Source organism: Cygnus atratus, chromosome 2 (assembly GCF_013377495.2).
Source record: "Cygnus atratus isolate AKBS03 ecotype Queensland, Australia chromosome 2, CAtr_DNAZoo_HiC_assembly, whole genome shotgun sequence".
Classification (NCBI taxonomy): Eukaryota; Metazoa; Chordata; class Aves; order Anseriformes; family Anatidae; genus Cygnus; species Cygnus atratus.
In genome coordinates, this window is record NC_066363.1 from 140,827,924 (window position 1) to 140,843,191 (window position 15,268).

Consider the following 15,268-nt stretch of genomic DNA (forward strand, 5'->3'; position numbering starts at 1 on the left):
GAAACTCTGGAGGTATCAGTTAGCTGCTTCAGTGCCTGATGTCATTTGATAAAGAACTTATGCCAATGCAATTGGAATGTAATTTTTTGCTCTAGCTTGCACAATATGATATTCTTTAACTTTCCCAACTTTATGTGATTAAATAAGCATTTCTAATTCCTTGCAATGTGAGGTAGCAAAAGAATTTAAATAAATTCATAAACTGTTTATGGACATTTTTATTTTCTTCTGCTGCTGACATGTATGTGTTATAAAGGAGGTGCATTTCTTGTTAACCATAGACATAAAACAATACTGCAGGCTCAAGAAATTTTTATTTCAATTCCACAGTCAGAACTAGACTATAGAAATAGTATAGAAAATAGTTTTCCAGTGTCACAAAGCCTTCTAATATTTCAAAAACTTCCCTTCTGCTCTGGAATCTGAAACAAGACTTATGTAAAACCAGTAAGACACTCTTCACTATAAATAGATGACGAGCATACTCTTTAGGGGCAAGAAGAGGGCCATGTCATCAGTCTACTATTGCCTTGCCTTCTAACCAAGTAGTATAACCGCCATTTCATTTCTGAGGCCCTGCCACTCTTCCTTATTAGAGCTTATCTGGAGGTTCCCTTCTTTTGATGACTTAGTCTGTCCTAGGACAGAGCAACTTGGCCTGGTAATGCTTTGTCAGAACTATTTCACCTCCATAAGTTTTTCTGACAAAAGAACAAGTGGTTAAAATTTTTTAAGCCAGCTTAGCTATAATGTCATCTCATACAACTGACAGGCTTTTATATTTCCTTATGGAATCTTCATGTCCTACAAATATTTCAAGCAAACATCTTCCTACCTCCTTCTCCATTGCCACCTGTACTTAGCAAAGACTGTTTATAGACATCCTTATTATCCTTTTAAAATCCCTCATTAACACTGCCCTTTGTTTTATGAAAAGATGTTGTGCTCTTGAGATATCACTGTGTATATACGTGCCTGTTGTGTTTTAGCTTGTAGAAATGTTTGTGGGAAGCAAAAACTTCTTTCCTGTTTTGCAACCACCACCTGTAAGGAAGCTATGATCCCTAACAAGGGTGTCTAGACACCATAATTCATATGATAATCATAATTGGAACTTCATATTAAATTTAGAAGCCTCTGTTAGGATCTCTGCACTCCATTTTCCTGGCTATGCAACAGAAAGCTCAAGAAGACTTCCCTTCCAACATGCACATGATGTGTATGAAGACCATGATATTTGTATGTGCTGCATTAAGGGGAATGAAGTCATTTCTGTCTTCCAAAACCGCAGGTATTGCCTTACACCCAGCATAGAAGGGGACAAGAGAAGACTGTGCTGTGTCCTGTCCCTGTGGATGAAAATTGCTGCAGAGGCGATACCCTTTATTTCCAACAGCTGGAAGCATGCATCATTTGGGAGTTCATCTAAGGATTTAACTTAACAAGATATCACAGACTCTTGAAAGCATAGACATATATGCCATGATCACTTAAACGCCTCATTTTCTCTAGAGTAGAAAATGTGAAAATCACCCTGTAATTCGTGGATCTGAATTATGCTGGGCTGAAGTTTTGTATTCAAATGCAGGAGTGGATTAAAATTCTGTAGTTCTGGTTTACTTTAATAAGCCAAGCTAGAAATTGCTTTGCTCCCAAGGCTGTTGCACATCCCATTCAGCTGTGCCTGCAGTAGGTGTGACAGCCTCCAGGAGCTGGGTGGAGCAGGCAGCCAAGGTCACTGCCCGCCTCAGCTGTCCTAGCATAATCTGAGGCTGGACATGAGTCAACACCCTAAGGAGCTCTAACACGAGGAGACTGAGTCAGCCTTTTAGCCTGATTACAGCTGGAGACCCAGTAATCAACTTCACTTGCCTTTTTTTTTTTTCTTTTTTCTCCCCCAAGGGTACAGCATGTCAAGATGTTTGCTGGGATAAAGTCTCAGTTGGTTCTTCTGCATTGACTCATTTTTATTTTATTAAGGAATTCAGTGAATAATGCAGCGTAGGAAGAGCTTTTAATCTACATTAGATAGACTCAAACATGTTGATTATTACTTCTTCCATATGTAAATAAAATAGAAGTGTATATTAATAATAGAAATCATATTTCCTCCCAGAAAATAAAATGTGTGTTGTTTACAGTGAGAGTACCCAGTTTCAGGTTCTGAAATTGCAGTGTGTATCGTGTATTTTATCTATGCGACTAATTAATTATGCTTTAGGAATTTAGCCTGGTTCTCCCTTGAACAGGTTTTGTACTTGTCTAACTCCAAAGGCTTCTGTATATTTACTCTTGACTTATATGAGACAATAAGTCCAACTGTGCTCTTCAAATGTTTGATTTCCTGCTTGGTCATTAGAATTCTGCATTTGTAGACATTTATCTTCACGTTTCATCTTCTTATTCTGTAGAGGAAATTACTCAGATTTGCACCATTTAATGCTGTAGTTTTTGGACGGTTGCAAACAGCATGCTTTGGGCCCATTACAGTAAATTTCATATAAACTTTGGAGCCACCTTCAACTGCTGTATTACCAAAGGGTGAATACAAAGATATTTTTTTGCTTTGAAACTTTTACACCACTTTGAGGTCTGGAAGCTTAGCTTTATTTTTCCACTGAAACACATTGTCACTGATGCTGTTTTGTTTGCTCATCTTTGAAAGCTAATAGACTGGTTTAATTAATTGTCCAAGATTTCTCTAAAACAATGTCCTAATTCTTCCATTTAGCTGTGGCATATCATACACTGTTGTTATCTCCTCTACCAGATTTTTGCAACAAGTTGTTTTAAAACTATAATCTCTTTGAGGGGAAAAAAATGAAGTGCAGTTGAAAAGGCAGTTATGCCGAAAGATAAACACAGCAATATTACTTATCAAACGAGTACAGTTTTTGCTTGCCTAATGAATACAACATATAGCTTTTTCTATATATACAAAACCTGAGGAAAAAAAAGCTTTATAACATATAAAGTATGCAACATTATTTCAGGCATAACTGTATTGGATATGTATCTAGGCCTGAGAGTGTAGATAACACAATATAAGTGCTTTGCCTGTCTAAACATGTTAAATAAATGAGCATTCACTATCGCATTCAAATACATTAGTAGATGTACTCGCATAGTTAATTTTCTTTTTAATGCACTACACGTGACATTTGCAGCACAGAGCTATAGTGTATCTTACTGTTTGATGAAAGTTCTTCCACCTCCCCCCACCTTTTAAACAAACCTTTATTTGAATAAGCCTTTATGAAACAGATCTTTGGCATATCTTCTTTTCAGGAAGTTCAGTCAGTGTAAGCAGAGATAAAGCAGTCATGTTACGAAGAATATTACATAAGGGAAGATTTTTTAGAGAAAGATGGTGGCAAACATAAGGGAGGGGAAAAATGTCCTTAAGAGGAAATCTGATGTCTTTTTTTTTTTTTTTTTCCAGCTGTTTGGTTTTATCATGCTGTGATTTGGTATTCAAAATAAAACAGAGTTACAAAAAATACAGAGGAAGTTTAGTGGAAATATTTTCACCTTGATTTTTATAATGCTGACCTTTTAGGGTAGAAAATTAAAAAGTAAATGCATATTAGTCCTGCAAATAATTAGGAAAAATATCCCCAATTTGTTTTTCATATACATTGACAATTCTTATGTTGATAGAAGGAAGATGGTAGACATGAAATTTATTTGCATCTTCCCCTCGAACAAGTCTTCAAAATTAAAAGAGAGTGTAAAGACATGGTACTGATGTTGAAGTTCTGGAATATGATATCATCAATTAAATCTTTCTCTTTTATGTTTCCTACAGGAGGGCAGCTTTGGTGTACCACGACCAAGGCCATCTCAGAGGGTGAAGAGCTAATTGCCTTTGTTGTGGATTTTGACTCAAGGCTGCAAGCTGCTAGTCAGATGACTCTTACAGAAGGGATGTATCCTGCACGCCTGCTGGACTCAATACAATTGCTCCCTCAACAAGCTGCAATGGCATCTATTTTGCCTACAGCTATTGTGAACAGTAAGTGGTGAATGCTATTCTCTGGCTTTGTTTTAAAACAGCAGTATTCTAAAGAACATATGAAGATCTAACAGTGAACTCAAGATCACAGAAATTGCATGGCCTAAAACACACAGCTCACAGCCTGGGTTGGTTTCCCCATCATCTCACATGAACTCACAGACAAGAGGAGGAAGAAAAATGCTCTGGCAGCTGAGCTCACCCAGAGCATCAGACCTGCCCTCGTGTGGCAGTTCTGTCATCTGCTCACAGAGGTGATAGAATCAGAAACTGTTAAAAAAGCAGATGAGATAGGCCTGCTAAGTCGGAAAGTCCAGCCTTTGCTGCTCAAGTCAGCTTGTTGCTTATAGTTGCAGCTTCTGGCAATAATTCACAATAGTCAATGGAAAGATAGAACACATCTCTTCAGTGGCTGTTTCAAAATGCAGCAGTGATCATTACTTATAGCATCCCTGATTTATTGTAATATTTACTGTTCAGTGTTGCTATCCAAGAATGTTTTTAAGTCCTCTAGACATCAATAGACCCTATCATGGACAAAATATACTATCTAATTAAGTGTTGTCCTTAGAGAGGAGGGACATTAGCACATTAGTGAATTACTGAGCTGGGACAGTTCAACTTGAATGTTTTTCTAATTAGATTTCATTTCTTCAACTTTTTTTGTGTTACTGTTTTTTACCTTTATACAGCCTTAAGTTTCTCACCCTCCTCACCAAGTACTTTTCAAATGTTAAATATTACCATAGTCCTCACCACTTATCATTTAGGCCTACTGCACATAGTTAACTCTTTCAGGGTTGTTTTTCTTTTTTCTTTTTTTTTTTTTTCTGTAAGACTGACCATTCAGATCTTGCATCATAACACCTCCCCATGCTTCCTCTGGTTTGTAAGTAGTGTGATTAGATACAGTGAACAACCGAACACAGTATGTCATGTGTGAACGCACCTAAATCACATGAATGCATGATCTGCCACTCAGGTTCACACGGAATAATACTGTCTTGAACAGTCACACACCTTCAAGCTTTTCAGACAGGACTAATTAAAATATCTGTGGTAACACCTTTCATTCAGTCCTTTTCTTTTTTTTTTTTTTTTTTTTTGTGTCATTGCTGATTTTCTGGGTAAACAATTATAATAGCTATGCATTTATTGTTAGCCTGTTTTAAAAGATAAACCTTAAAATGTCCAAGTCATCTGAGTCCTTCCTCTCAGAGAGTTGACAGCAATCTCAAGCACTTTAGATAATGACATGCATTTTTACCCTAGCACTGGGGCTGCTGTGAGGTGATATCTCTGTTGACAGAACCAACAATTAACATCATACAGGATCTTTCCAAAAGGTGGTGCTGGAAGCCCCTTAAATGGACCAGCAAATTACCACAGTTAAGGCAGACCATTGTTCATAGCCAACAGCTGCAAGGAAGCCACCAGGGAAGGAGTTACCTAGTGTAAAGGACAGACTCATTTGCAACTTGTTTCAGCTGAAGATACATTTTTGTGCAAAACCATGCATGGCCAACTCTGGGCTTTGGCAAAGTAGCCAGATTTCTAGAGCACCAAATTGCTGGAAGCACGTTTGTTGCTTTCATGCCTTTTGTAGAGCAAGCTGCACTCATCATTGCTAATTCTGCTGCCAAGAGGAATCTAAGTTTGTGATGTTCTGCTCTTACTCTACAGGCTCAGCAGCAGCTCATAGTAACCTCAGTAATCTTAACTCCCAGAGGCTGCTAAAGCAGCAAGTCTCACTGTCCAGAACTTTCTACTTTTGCCTCTGACCAGACTGGGAAGTCTCCACCTTTCATTACTGAGTTGAGGAAATTCAGTTTTTTCAGTAAAGTCTCGAGTCAAATGTCAGTCCAATAATATGTTGAATGCACATTTGGTTCTGTAATGAGACATCTTATTTTCAGATCTCTAAAACAATTTCAATTTCTAGAAAAAGTAAATGTTGTAGGGTTGGTTTTTGTAATGTTTCCTATTCAAAAATCAAAATTAGAATATTACCTTTGGCTTATTCAGCTTGAACTTCGATGTTTTGTTTTCTGAAGTAATCTACTGAAATATTTTGAAACTATCTTGAAACAAATTGAAATATTTTAAACATTAACTCAGAGTGACTTTAACTATTTTGCATTGCTTTAGGGGAGTAATAGTTTCAGGTCATATTCCTATACAATATTCTCTGTGGAATTCCATCCTCCCACCATGTAAAAATCTTCAGATATATTTTTTCTGCATGGCACATACGGAGAGTCACATATTCATTGTGCATAACCAGAGCTGCAGTCTGTCCAGGCTATCTAGCCATCGGAAGTAAAGGTGGTTGGAGTCAAATTAATTGAGATAATCAGAAAGTTCAATTCTGTGATGGAATGTTGTCAAATGAATTCAAATGGGACATGCTTACCCACAATCAAAATTTCTTATTACTGACTTTTGGACTTTCTCTTCTAAGAAAACCTCAGTGGTTCAACTTTTTGAAATTTCAGCCAAAAACAAATGCTGAAATGTCAGGTTTCACATGATATGGACATTTCAAATGCTATAAGCCATATCAGTAAAGTCTTAATAGTGGTATATTGAATACTAACTGCTTCGTTAAATGTTTGTGTCTTAAAGTCATGCACAATTATTCAGCGGTGAAGGAAAAATAAACACTGGTAGTAGTGAAGATATTTTATATAAATTCATGAGCAGAGAAGTAGACAAGCATTAGCATGCAATCGGTGAAGCAAACTGTAAATTTTGTCTGCATTTGCGGAGATTTAACAAATAAAAGATTCATCCATTTTAGTGGGCTGTTGCCTTAAACTTTGCCCTTTTTTGTTCTGCAGTCAGTGGGAGTTTTGGTGTTGACCAAGATCAACATTTTAACATTGTATTTTAACATTGACTACAATTGCCTGATCCCTGATCCTGCACTCAGCTGGCACAGTGTGGCTGCACTCATACTTTTATCCTCTCCGAGTCTCAAAAACAAGAGAGAAGCATCCAAACCAATTACAGGGAATGATACATGGCCTATGGTAACTCCCAAACTGTATCCAGAAGTGGGGAAAATGTTAACTGACTTAAGCCAAAAGTGTGGAAGGGACCATCCCCATGTTTTAACAATATAAAAAAGAAGTTCCAGTGCTCCAGTCTAGCCCCTGTCACTGTTTTAGTTTACTAGTATATATGTACCCTAAAGGGCTAGGATTTCTTCCTTTTTCTTACTGATAGGATAACAAGTTCAGCTTTCAGAAAGATCAAACAGGTCTTTTATCCTTTTGAGACAGATACAGAAAATGCACTGTGTAAGGTATCCTTCTGACAGGATATTAACAACCATATATCTGTCTGCTTTGTGTAAATATACAGTGTTCATTATTACTCTTCATGTGAGTAAAGTATGTAGCCTTCAGTACATGCTCAACATATCTACTCCCTCTGCTGCTGGGAAGCACTCTGTGCAACCTCTCCATTGTCTTCCCCTCAGAGAGGATGCTGACGCTTCAGGATAAAAGACAATGAGAAATTCCATTATTAGCAAATATCCCTTTTGAATTGTGAAAAGTGGAACAGTAACAATTTATCAACAATACGAGGACAAAGTACACTGGAAATTTTAACTTCTAGTATTGATAACAAGAACCCAGGAAATAAACATGCTGCTTAGTATACTACATTCAATGCTACATGATCTAAAAGAAACATAATCTAGTCTGGCCTCCAGGATATCAGAGCAACAGGATTTTACAGTGATAACTGCATAAGCATTCATTCTTCAGAATGATCTGCAATTAGCACTCAAAAATTGCAAGGCCTGACGCTGATGAAAAGACTTGTGCATGCGCACAAAAAAGAGCATGACTGAAAGGTGTCTCCTATTGTGTGATGATGTGTTGGAAATACAGCTTAGTTTTTGAATTGGCACTGCATACTCACATCAAACAATTAACTTTATTTCATTTTTAAATATTTACATGCCAAAAACTTCCAGCTATTTTCATATTAACTATTTTTAAAAATTCATTTTAAAAGAAACTGCTGTCTCCCATGTCCAGCAAGTGACATTTTAATAAACCTGTGGCTCTGTTTTCAGTATTTTATTAAATAAGCATGTTTTTAATGGGGAAGGGAAGGGAATTAATCCTGCTGTGTTAATTGGTTGGCACTGAATGCACCGTGGCTAACCTGCACCTGGTTATATTTGCTTTTAGAGGACATATTCCCTTGCAAATCCTGTGGCATTTGGTATCGAAGCGAGCGGAATCTGCAGGCCCACCTCATGTACTACTGCAGTGGGAGGCAAAGAGAGGGGCCTCAGCTGTCGGAGGAGAATGAAGACAGTGCTCAACAGATATCCAGTGTCTGCCCCTTTCCGCAGTGCACCAAAAGTTTTTCTAACGCAAGAGCTCTGGAAATGCACCTGAATTCTCACAGTGGTAAGTGCCATATATTTTCCTGCATCCCCTTCTAGATTTACCTATTTGAAGAATTATTCACTATAAACATTCAGTGGAACAGTGTGTCTCCACCTTTATTCTACACCAAGCATCTCTCTCGTAACCAGAGTCATTTCTCTAATCAACTAAACCTCATTTAAATGCAGTCTCTTAATGGGTCTATGTATGCATATAGGCAGGATTTCTTTACCAGTGAAGGTAAAGTTCAGGAATCCAATCACAATTAGAATTCTGCTTCTTAGTTTCTCAGAGATTTATGTACTTTCTAAGAGACTACTTCAGGATTCCCTTCATCAAATGTGAGTCTCATAAAATGCCACATATATGTATCCTCTTTTGACGTTCAGTGGAGAGAGACATACCACCAGAGACCTATTCCTTTTGAAACAACATCTTGGGGTCCTGAAGTAGGCTTCTGATTTAGAGGCAGGGGGCTTTCAGGAGCGGGGTTAAGAACTCTTAGTGTGTTTTTCCAGGGCACGTGTTTCATAAAAACTTATTTTCTTGTTTCATAAAAATATTATTTTCCTCCTTATAAATATAGAATTGGGATAGTGTTTTCTTTGTCCATGTTGTTAAAATGATAATACTGGATTTATGGAAAGTGGGATTACAAAATTCCTGAGATTAAAAATCCAAACCTCAGCAGGAATCTTATCTCCCTCCCTGAAGGTCTTCTGAGTGTGCTGTTTGAATTTGTTTTGAATTAGGTCTGGGATTGCAGGTTTTGAATTTGCAGAACATTCTGCATTAGAGTTTCCATTAGCACTCAAAATCTGCAAATAAGACTGCAGTGTCAGGTGTGGGTATGTTGGTTGTCTCGCATACAGAGGTCTGTCTGGACAGAGACAAGGGCCCCACAGGGGCCCTGGTTTTCGTGTTAAATGGCTGAAGTGTAAAGGATGATAATTTGTGCTTTACTGACAGAAGAAAGCCTGATTTGACTTTGGTAGTAAAACTCATAGGGAAGAGGAAGTCTGCTCTGTGGACTTAGTGAAGTGAAAAACGTTTCTCTGATACTTGGGCAGCAATTACAATCCTAGGAAGCATCATGTTGCCTTTTTTCTTTTTTTTCCCGTCTGCCCATCTGTGGAGATGTGACAAAGTTTCTTCTGATGCTTTTCAAATTATATTTTCCTTGTTTGAAAAGAAAAGAAATACACTGTGGAAGCTGCCTTAACCAGGATGTTGGAAGACATTTTAAAGTACACAAAAGTTAGACAAGTTTCTATACCACCTCAACTCTGTCCCAGTATATATACTTTATTATCTAATCAGAAAGGTTTAGTGCAGGAGACAAAAAAAGATCTTCAGGCATTGCTAATCAGTGCATTATCTCATAGAAGTCACGGTCTCAGATCATATGTTTTGGCTTTTTCTTCAGAGTTTGGTACCTCACAGAATAGGACAAGAAGAGTGGGAAACTTCCTAATGGAGACAGCACAGATAACACTTAGCCATTCATTTAGAGGTCAGATATTTTTGTACTTCAATATCTTGACTTTGAATAACAGGCTATTGCCATTTTCTGTCTCTCTTGCCTAGCAAAGATTTCAGTGTTCAGTGAATAGTGGAACAGCTTCAATAAGAGTAAGCAAATGCAGCTCAGAAGGTCTTACAGTCTAGTAATTAAAACCAGCTAGTCTTGGAAGACAACAACTTCATTTCTTTCTGAAATTGTAGCCATTGTCTGAGACAGTTGCTTCGACTCTTTGCATTTGGTGTCATATCATTGACTTAGGTGTAGAGAGGGTTTGCAGCTGTGAGCTATGAGTGACTGCTTCTTCTTGCAACCTAGAGATAAGCGTCTGTGTTTCTTGAAAGGCATAGATTCTTCTGGCTGAACTTCCAGTAAGAATTTTTTGGTATTTATTAGATCAGAGTCTGAAACTCGAGCCGTCTCCTCTGTTTTAGTCACAAAGTAGTCAGTTCCATCAGTCTTTCTCTCTTTAAGATCCTGCCAGTCTTTAATTCTTCTGTACAGATTATCACAAGTTATACTGCTGCTTCTGCAGTAAGAATGAGACATTACTCTTCCGAATACCCTGTAACCTAACGCTGGGTTTGCTTCAGCTTCTGTGGAGGGGCCCACTGGGGGCTGTAGCAGACCTATGCCACTGGAGCATTGGGCCCCGACTGAAACAGAAATTCTATAGAGATTTTTCCCTATGACTGCACTATGTAATGTGGAAGCATATGAAACACCATCTCACGGCAGTGGAGGAGCTAAAGCTTCTTGTGTCCTCCTGGCAAAAAAAGTGCCTGACAGGGAACAAGCAGTAATTAAAGTTCTGTGTGTCTCCTCTGCTCAGTTTTGTCGTCTGAGGCCTGGAGTAGTTCAAATTCTAAATGTATCTTACAAATGTGAGAATTAGTGATGCTCACAGTGAAGTGAGGACCTCCAGATCAACAGAATGGCTTCACACAGGTTGAGACACAATATTCTTACAGCTTTATATTGTTCCACTACCACAAATGTAGTTTATCTGACCAAGGCATATGTGTGTGTGTATACGGAACCAATATCCATGTTTCATTTAGATTTCCAATACAATCCCTACCAATTATTTTTCAGCTTTTATTGTCCACAAGTATTCAGAATCTGTGTTGTTTCTGTGTTGATGCAAGATAGAAATTTGGTCTAATCTCCTTTTAAGCATTTCTACTTTCAAAATATTGTGAAATATTTTTGTGTTTCAGCAATGATTATAAGATGGCTTTGAATGTATTGTTCTTGATAGGGAAAGCTGTTGTATTACAGCAGTAACTACCTACAGCCATTATATGTGGGAGATAAAATGTTTGTGAAACCATGTCTTATTTCTCATCCTACCTTCACAGTTAATACAACTCATGAGTCCTTTCTGGTGAGGATAGTTCTGTATATTTTTCCCACACTACAGCCAACTTGTGGAAGCAAAAAGTTGATCATCAGTAATGTGCAAAGTGCTACTTCTACTCTTTCAGGCACTCTGTTTGAGGGCTGTACCTTAAAGAAACCACATAGTAATCTTGCAGTTTTTGACCTTGATGTGCTTTCTGTGCATTCAAAATATCTAGTGATTGTGTGTGGAGAACATTATGTCTCCTCAGTTAAAACCGTAATTTTTAAGACCTTTCCATTTAGAATAAGTTCAGTCTATTTTTATCCTTTCCCTTGTTCTTTCATTCCCTTCATCTCTGCTGAGTGCACGTAGATACTAAGGCTCTCCACAGCAGAGCGGAAGTCTGGGAATCTCCTCTAGCAATTTGAGGAAAGAAATTCTGAACCAATTCAAGTATTTTCTGAGTGACTAATACATATGCAAGATTCCCATCAGGAGGAAATTAGTTGTTCCTACTGTGTTTGTGCCTTCTGTGCAACTGATTTTCCTGTATATTTTCTGAAGGGGAAAACGGTCACTTTAACTTGTATTTTATTTATCTTTTCTATAGGAGTGAAAATGGAAGAATTTCTCCCGCCTGGAGCTAGTCTGAAATGCACAGTTTGTACTTATACTGCAGACTCGGTGATTAACTTTCATCAGCACCTGTTCTCGCATCTTACTCAAGCTGCCTTTAGATGCAATCACTGCCATTTTGGCTTCCAAACTCAGAGGGAGCTACTGCAGCACCAAGAATTACATGTCTCTGGCAACAAGATTCAGAGAGAAAGTGACATTGAACACTCTCCAAGTGGAAATGAGGAAGGTTTACAGCCAGCGACAGACCTGTTGAGCAGAAATGATATTCCCCAGGGCCAAAAGACCATGCAGACTAAAGACGCAAGTTCTGATACAGAGCTTGATAAATGTGAAAAAAAGGCTCCACTTTTTCTTCCAAACCAGAGGCCAGAAACACAGCCTGCAACAAACAAGCAAAGTTTATCATACACTAAAATAAAATCTGAACCATCTAGTCCAAGACTTGCCTCATCGCCAGTTCAGCCTAATATTGGTCCTTCTTTCCCAATGGGACCCTTTCTTTCACAGTTTGCTTTTCCCCAGGACATCACTGTGGTTCCTCAGGCTTCAGAGATATTAGCCAAAATGTCTGAACTGGTCCACCGGCGGCTGAGGCATGGAAGCAGCAATTATCCTCCAGTAATTTACAGTCCTTTGATGCCAAAAGGGGCTACGTGTTTTGAGTGCAACATAACATTCAATAATTTGGACAACTACTTGGTGCACAAAAAGCACTACTGCAGTAGCCGATGGCAGCAGATGGCAAAGTCACCAGATTTTTCCAGTGTTCCAGAGAAAATGCCAGAAGCTGTAAGTCCCAGTAATGGTCAAAGCTCTATAAGCATCCTGAATACAGCTCCTCACACATCAGACCCAGAGAATCAGCTTCTGCAGACATCTTGCATTAACTCTTCCAGTGTCTTAGATTTGATTGGGCCAAACAATAAAGGTCATGAAAAAGACTTCACAGCACAAGCTAAGAAGTTATCAACTGCAAGCAACAGCGATGAGAAGATAAATGGAAAACCTTCTGATGTGAAGAATCCCAATGCTTCTTTAGTAGAAGGGGAGAGTGATCCTAATAAGACCACATGTGAAGCTTGTAATATTACTTTCAGCAGACATGAAACATACATGGTCCACAAGCAGTATTACTGTGCCACTCGCCATGATCCCCCACTGAAGAGGTCTGCTTCCAACAAAGTGCCTGCCATGCAGAGAACAATGCGTACACGGAAGCGGAGAAAGATGTATGAGATGTGCCTACCAGAGCAAGAGCAAAGGCCACCACTAGTACAACAGCGATTTCTGGATGTGGCTAATCTTGGCAATCCATGTACATCTACTCAAGAGTCAACAGAGAGTCTTGGAGAATGTTACCATCCACGGTGTGATATATTTCCAGGAATAGTGTCAAAGCATCTTGAAACATCACTGTCTATTAACAAGTGTGTTCCCGTTTCAAAGTGTGATACTCCCCACTCCACTGTGTCTTGCTTGGAGATGGATGTGCCAATAGATCTCAGTAAAAAATGCTTACCCCAGTCAGAGAGGACATCCACCTCTCCCAAAAGGCTGCTGGACTATCATGAGTGCACAGTATGCAAGATAAGTTTTAACAAGGTAGAGAACTACCTGGCTCATAAGCAGAATTTTTGCCCTGTCACTGCCCATCAGCGTAATGACCTGGGACAGCTTGACAGTAAGGTGTTTCAAAACCCAGAAAGTGAAAGAAACAGCCCAGATGTCAGCTATGAAAGAAGCATAATCAAATGTGAGAAAAATGGAAACTCAAAACAGTCCTCTCCTAACGGAAACTTATTTTCCACACACTTAGCGACACTTCAAGGACTAAAAGTCTTTAGTGAAGCAGCCCAGCTTATTGCTACAAAAGAAGAAAACAAACATTTGTTTCTTCCACAATGCCTTTACCCTGGAGCAATAAAGAAAGCTAAAGGAGCAGATCAGCTTTCTCCATATTATGGAATAAAGCCAAGTGATTACATTTCTGGTTCTCTCGTCATTCATAATACTGATTTAGATCAAAGCACAAATACAGAAAGTGAATCTCATAAAGGCCAGGCTCCTTCAAATGGATGTGCTGTGCAGAAGAAAGAGTCTCTTCCACTATTGCCAAAAAACCGAGGCATGGTAATAGTTAATGGGGGACTAAAACAGGAGGAAAGACCTGCAGCAAACCCACAACAGGAGAACATTTCCCAGAATCCTCCACATGAAGATGGGCACAAGTCTCCTTCTTGGATCTCTGAGAATCCGTTAACTGCAAATGAAAATGTCTCTCCAGCAATTCCTACAGCAGAGGAACAATTGTCTAGTATAGCTAAAGGAGTGAATGGTTCTACCCAGGCCCCAACCAGTGGAAAGTATTGCCGACTGTGTGACATCCAGTTCAACAATCTTTCAAACTTTATAACTCATAAGAAGTTTTATTGCTCGTCACATGCAGCAGAACATGTCAAATGAAACAACTGGTCTACTTTGGTACCTGTGTTTAGCATATTGTTCCATACAGTCTAAAGAAAGCTGTTTGAATTACATCTGGACAATCAGGAGATTTCACTATTGCCGAGTTGAAGACTTAAAGGTGTAATTTCATTACAGTCCATTAGTAAAGTGTATTATTGGTGCCATTTTCAAAAATATTAATTTATTTTACCAGCAGTATTCATAGCTGTAGTTATGTTATTTTTTATTTAAAAACTTTATATTAAAGTCATTTGTAATGTTATTGTATAGTTATTGTGTAGCACATATGGTTTGCACTGTATAGTAGATTTTAAAGAAAATAGTCACAAACAATACAGAAAAGCATTTTAGAAATAGCTTCAAAAGCACTTGTGTATCCTGATTTTTTTTTCTTATATGCTGTTGCAAATATATGTATATGCTAAAATATAACTTGCAAAGAAGTTTCAACTATGCTGTAAAGTTCGCCTTAAAATTTCAATTTTTTGAACAATTGGGCTCAGTTTGCACTTTATATTTTAGCAGATACAGTACCTTAGTCATTAGGCTTTGCATTTGTATGTAGCAGTATGTTTCTGTCCACTTTCTTAATCTGAAACGTACGTTAAATGAAGATGGCAATTTTTTTCTTGTATAGTACTTGTATTTTCTTTCGCTGATGCATCTCTGTCTCAATTTTTAAACCTTTGCTGTTAAATGCAATACTTTATAAAGAATGAACAAAATTACTGGAAGCAGTATTGTAAGTAATGAGGTCATATCAATCAGTTTTATCTTTTGAAAGGCACAGTCTAAAACAAAACCCTAAACTCAATGCTGCAACTATGAATCTAATTCATATATAAGATATATTTAAATATAAGAGTAGC

General features: G+C 38.2%; 1 protein-coding gene across 1 annotated transcript in view; it reads left to right on the forward strand.

Annotated features, from left to right (window-relative positions):
• The window catches only part of ZFPM2 (zinc finger protein, FOG family member 2), a 311,239-nt gene extending 296,843 nt beyond the window's left edge, over positions 1–14,396 (forward strand). The window contains exons 6-8 of the mRNA XM_050709069.1: positions 3,809–4,015; positions 8,224–8,448; positions 11,905–14,396. Of these exons, the coding sequence (XP_050565026.1) occupies positions 3,809–4,015; positions 8,224–8,448; positions 11,905–14,396 (2,924 nt within the window). The remainder of the gene's footprint in view (positions 1–3,808; positions 4,016–8,223; positions 8,449–11,904) is intronic.
• Positions 14,397–15,268: the final 872 nt, after the last annotated feature.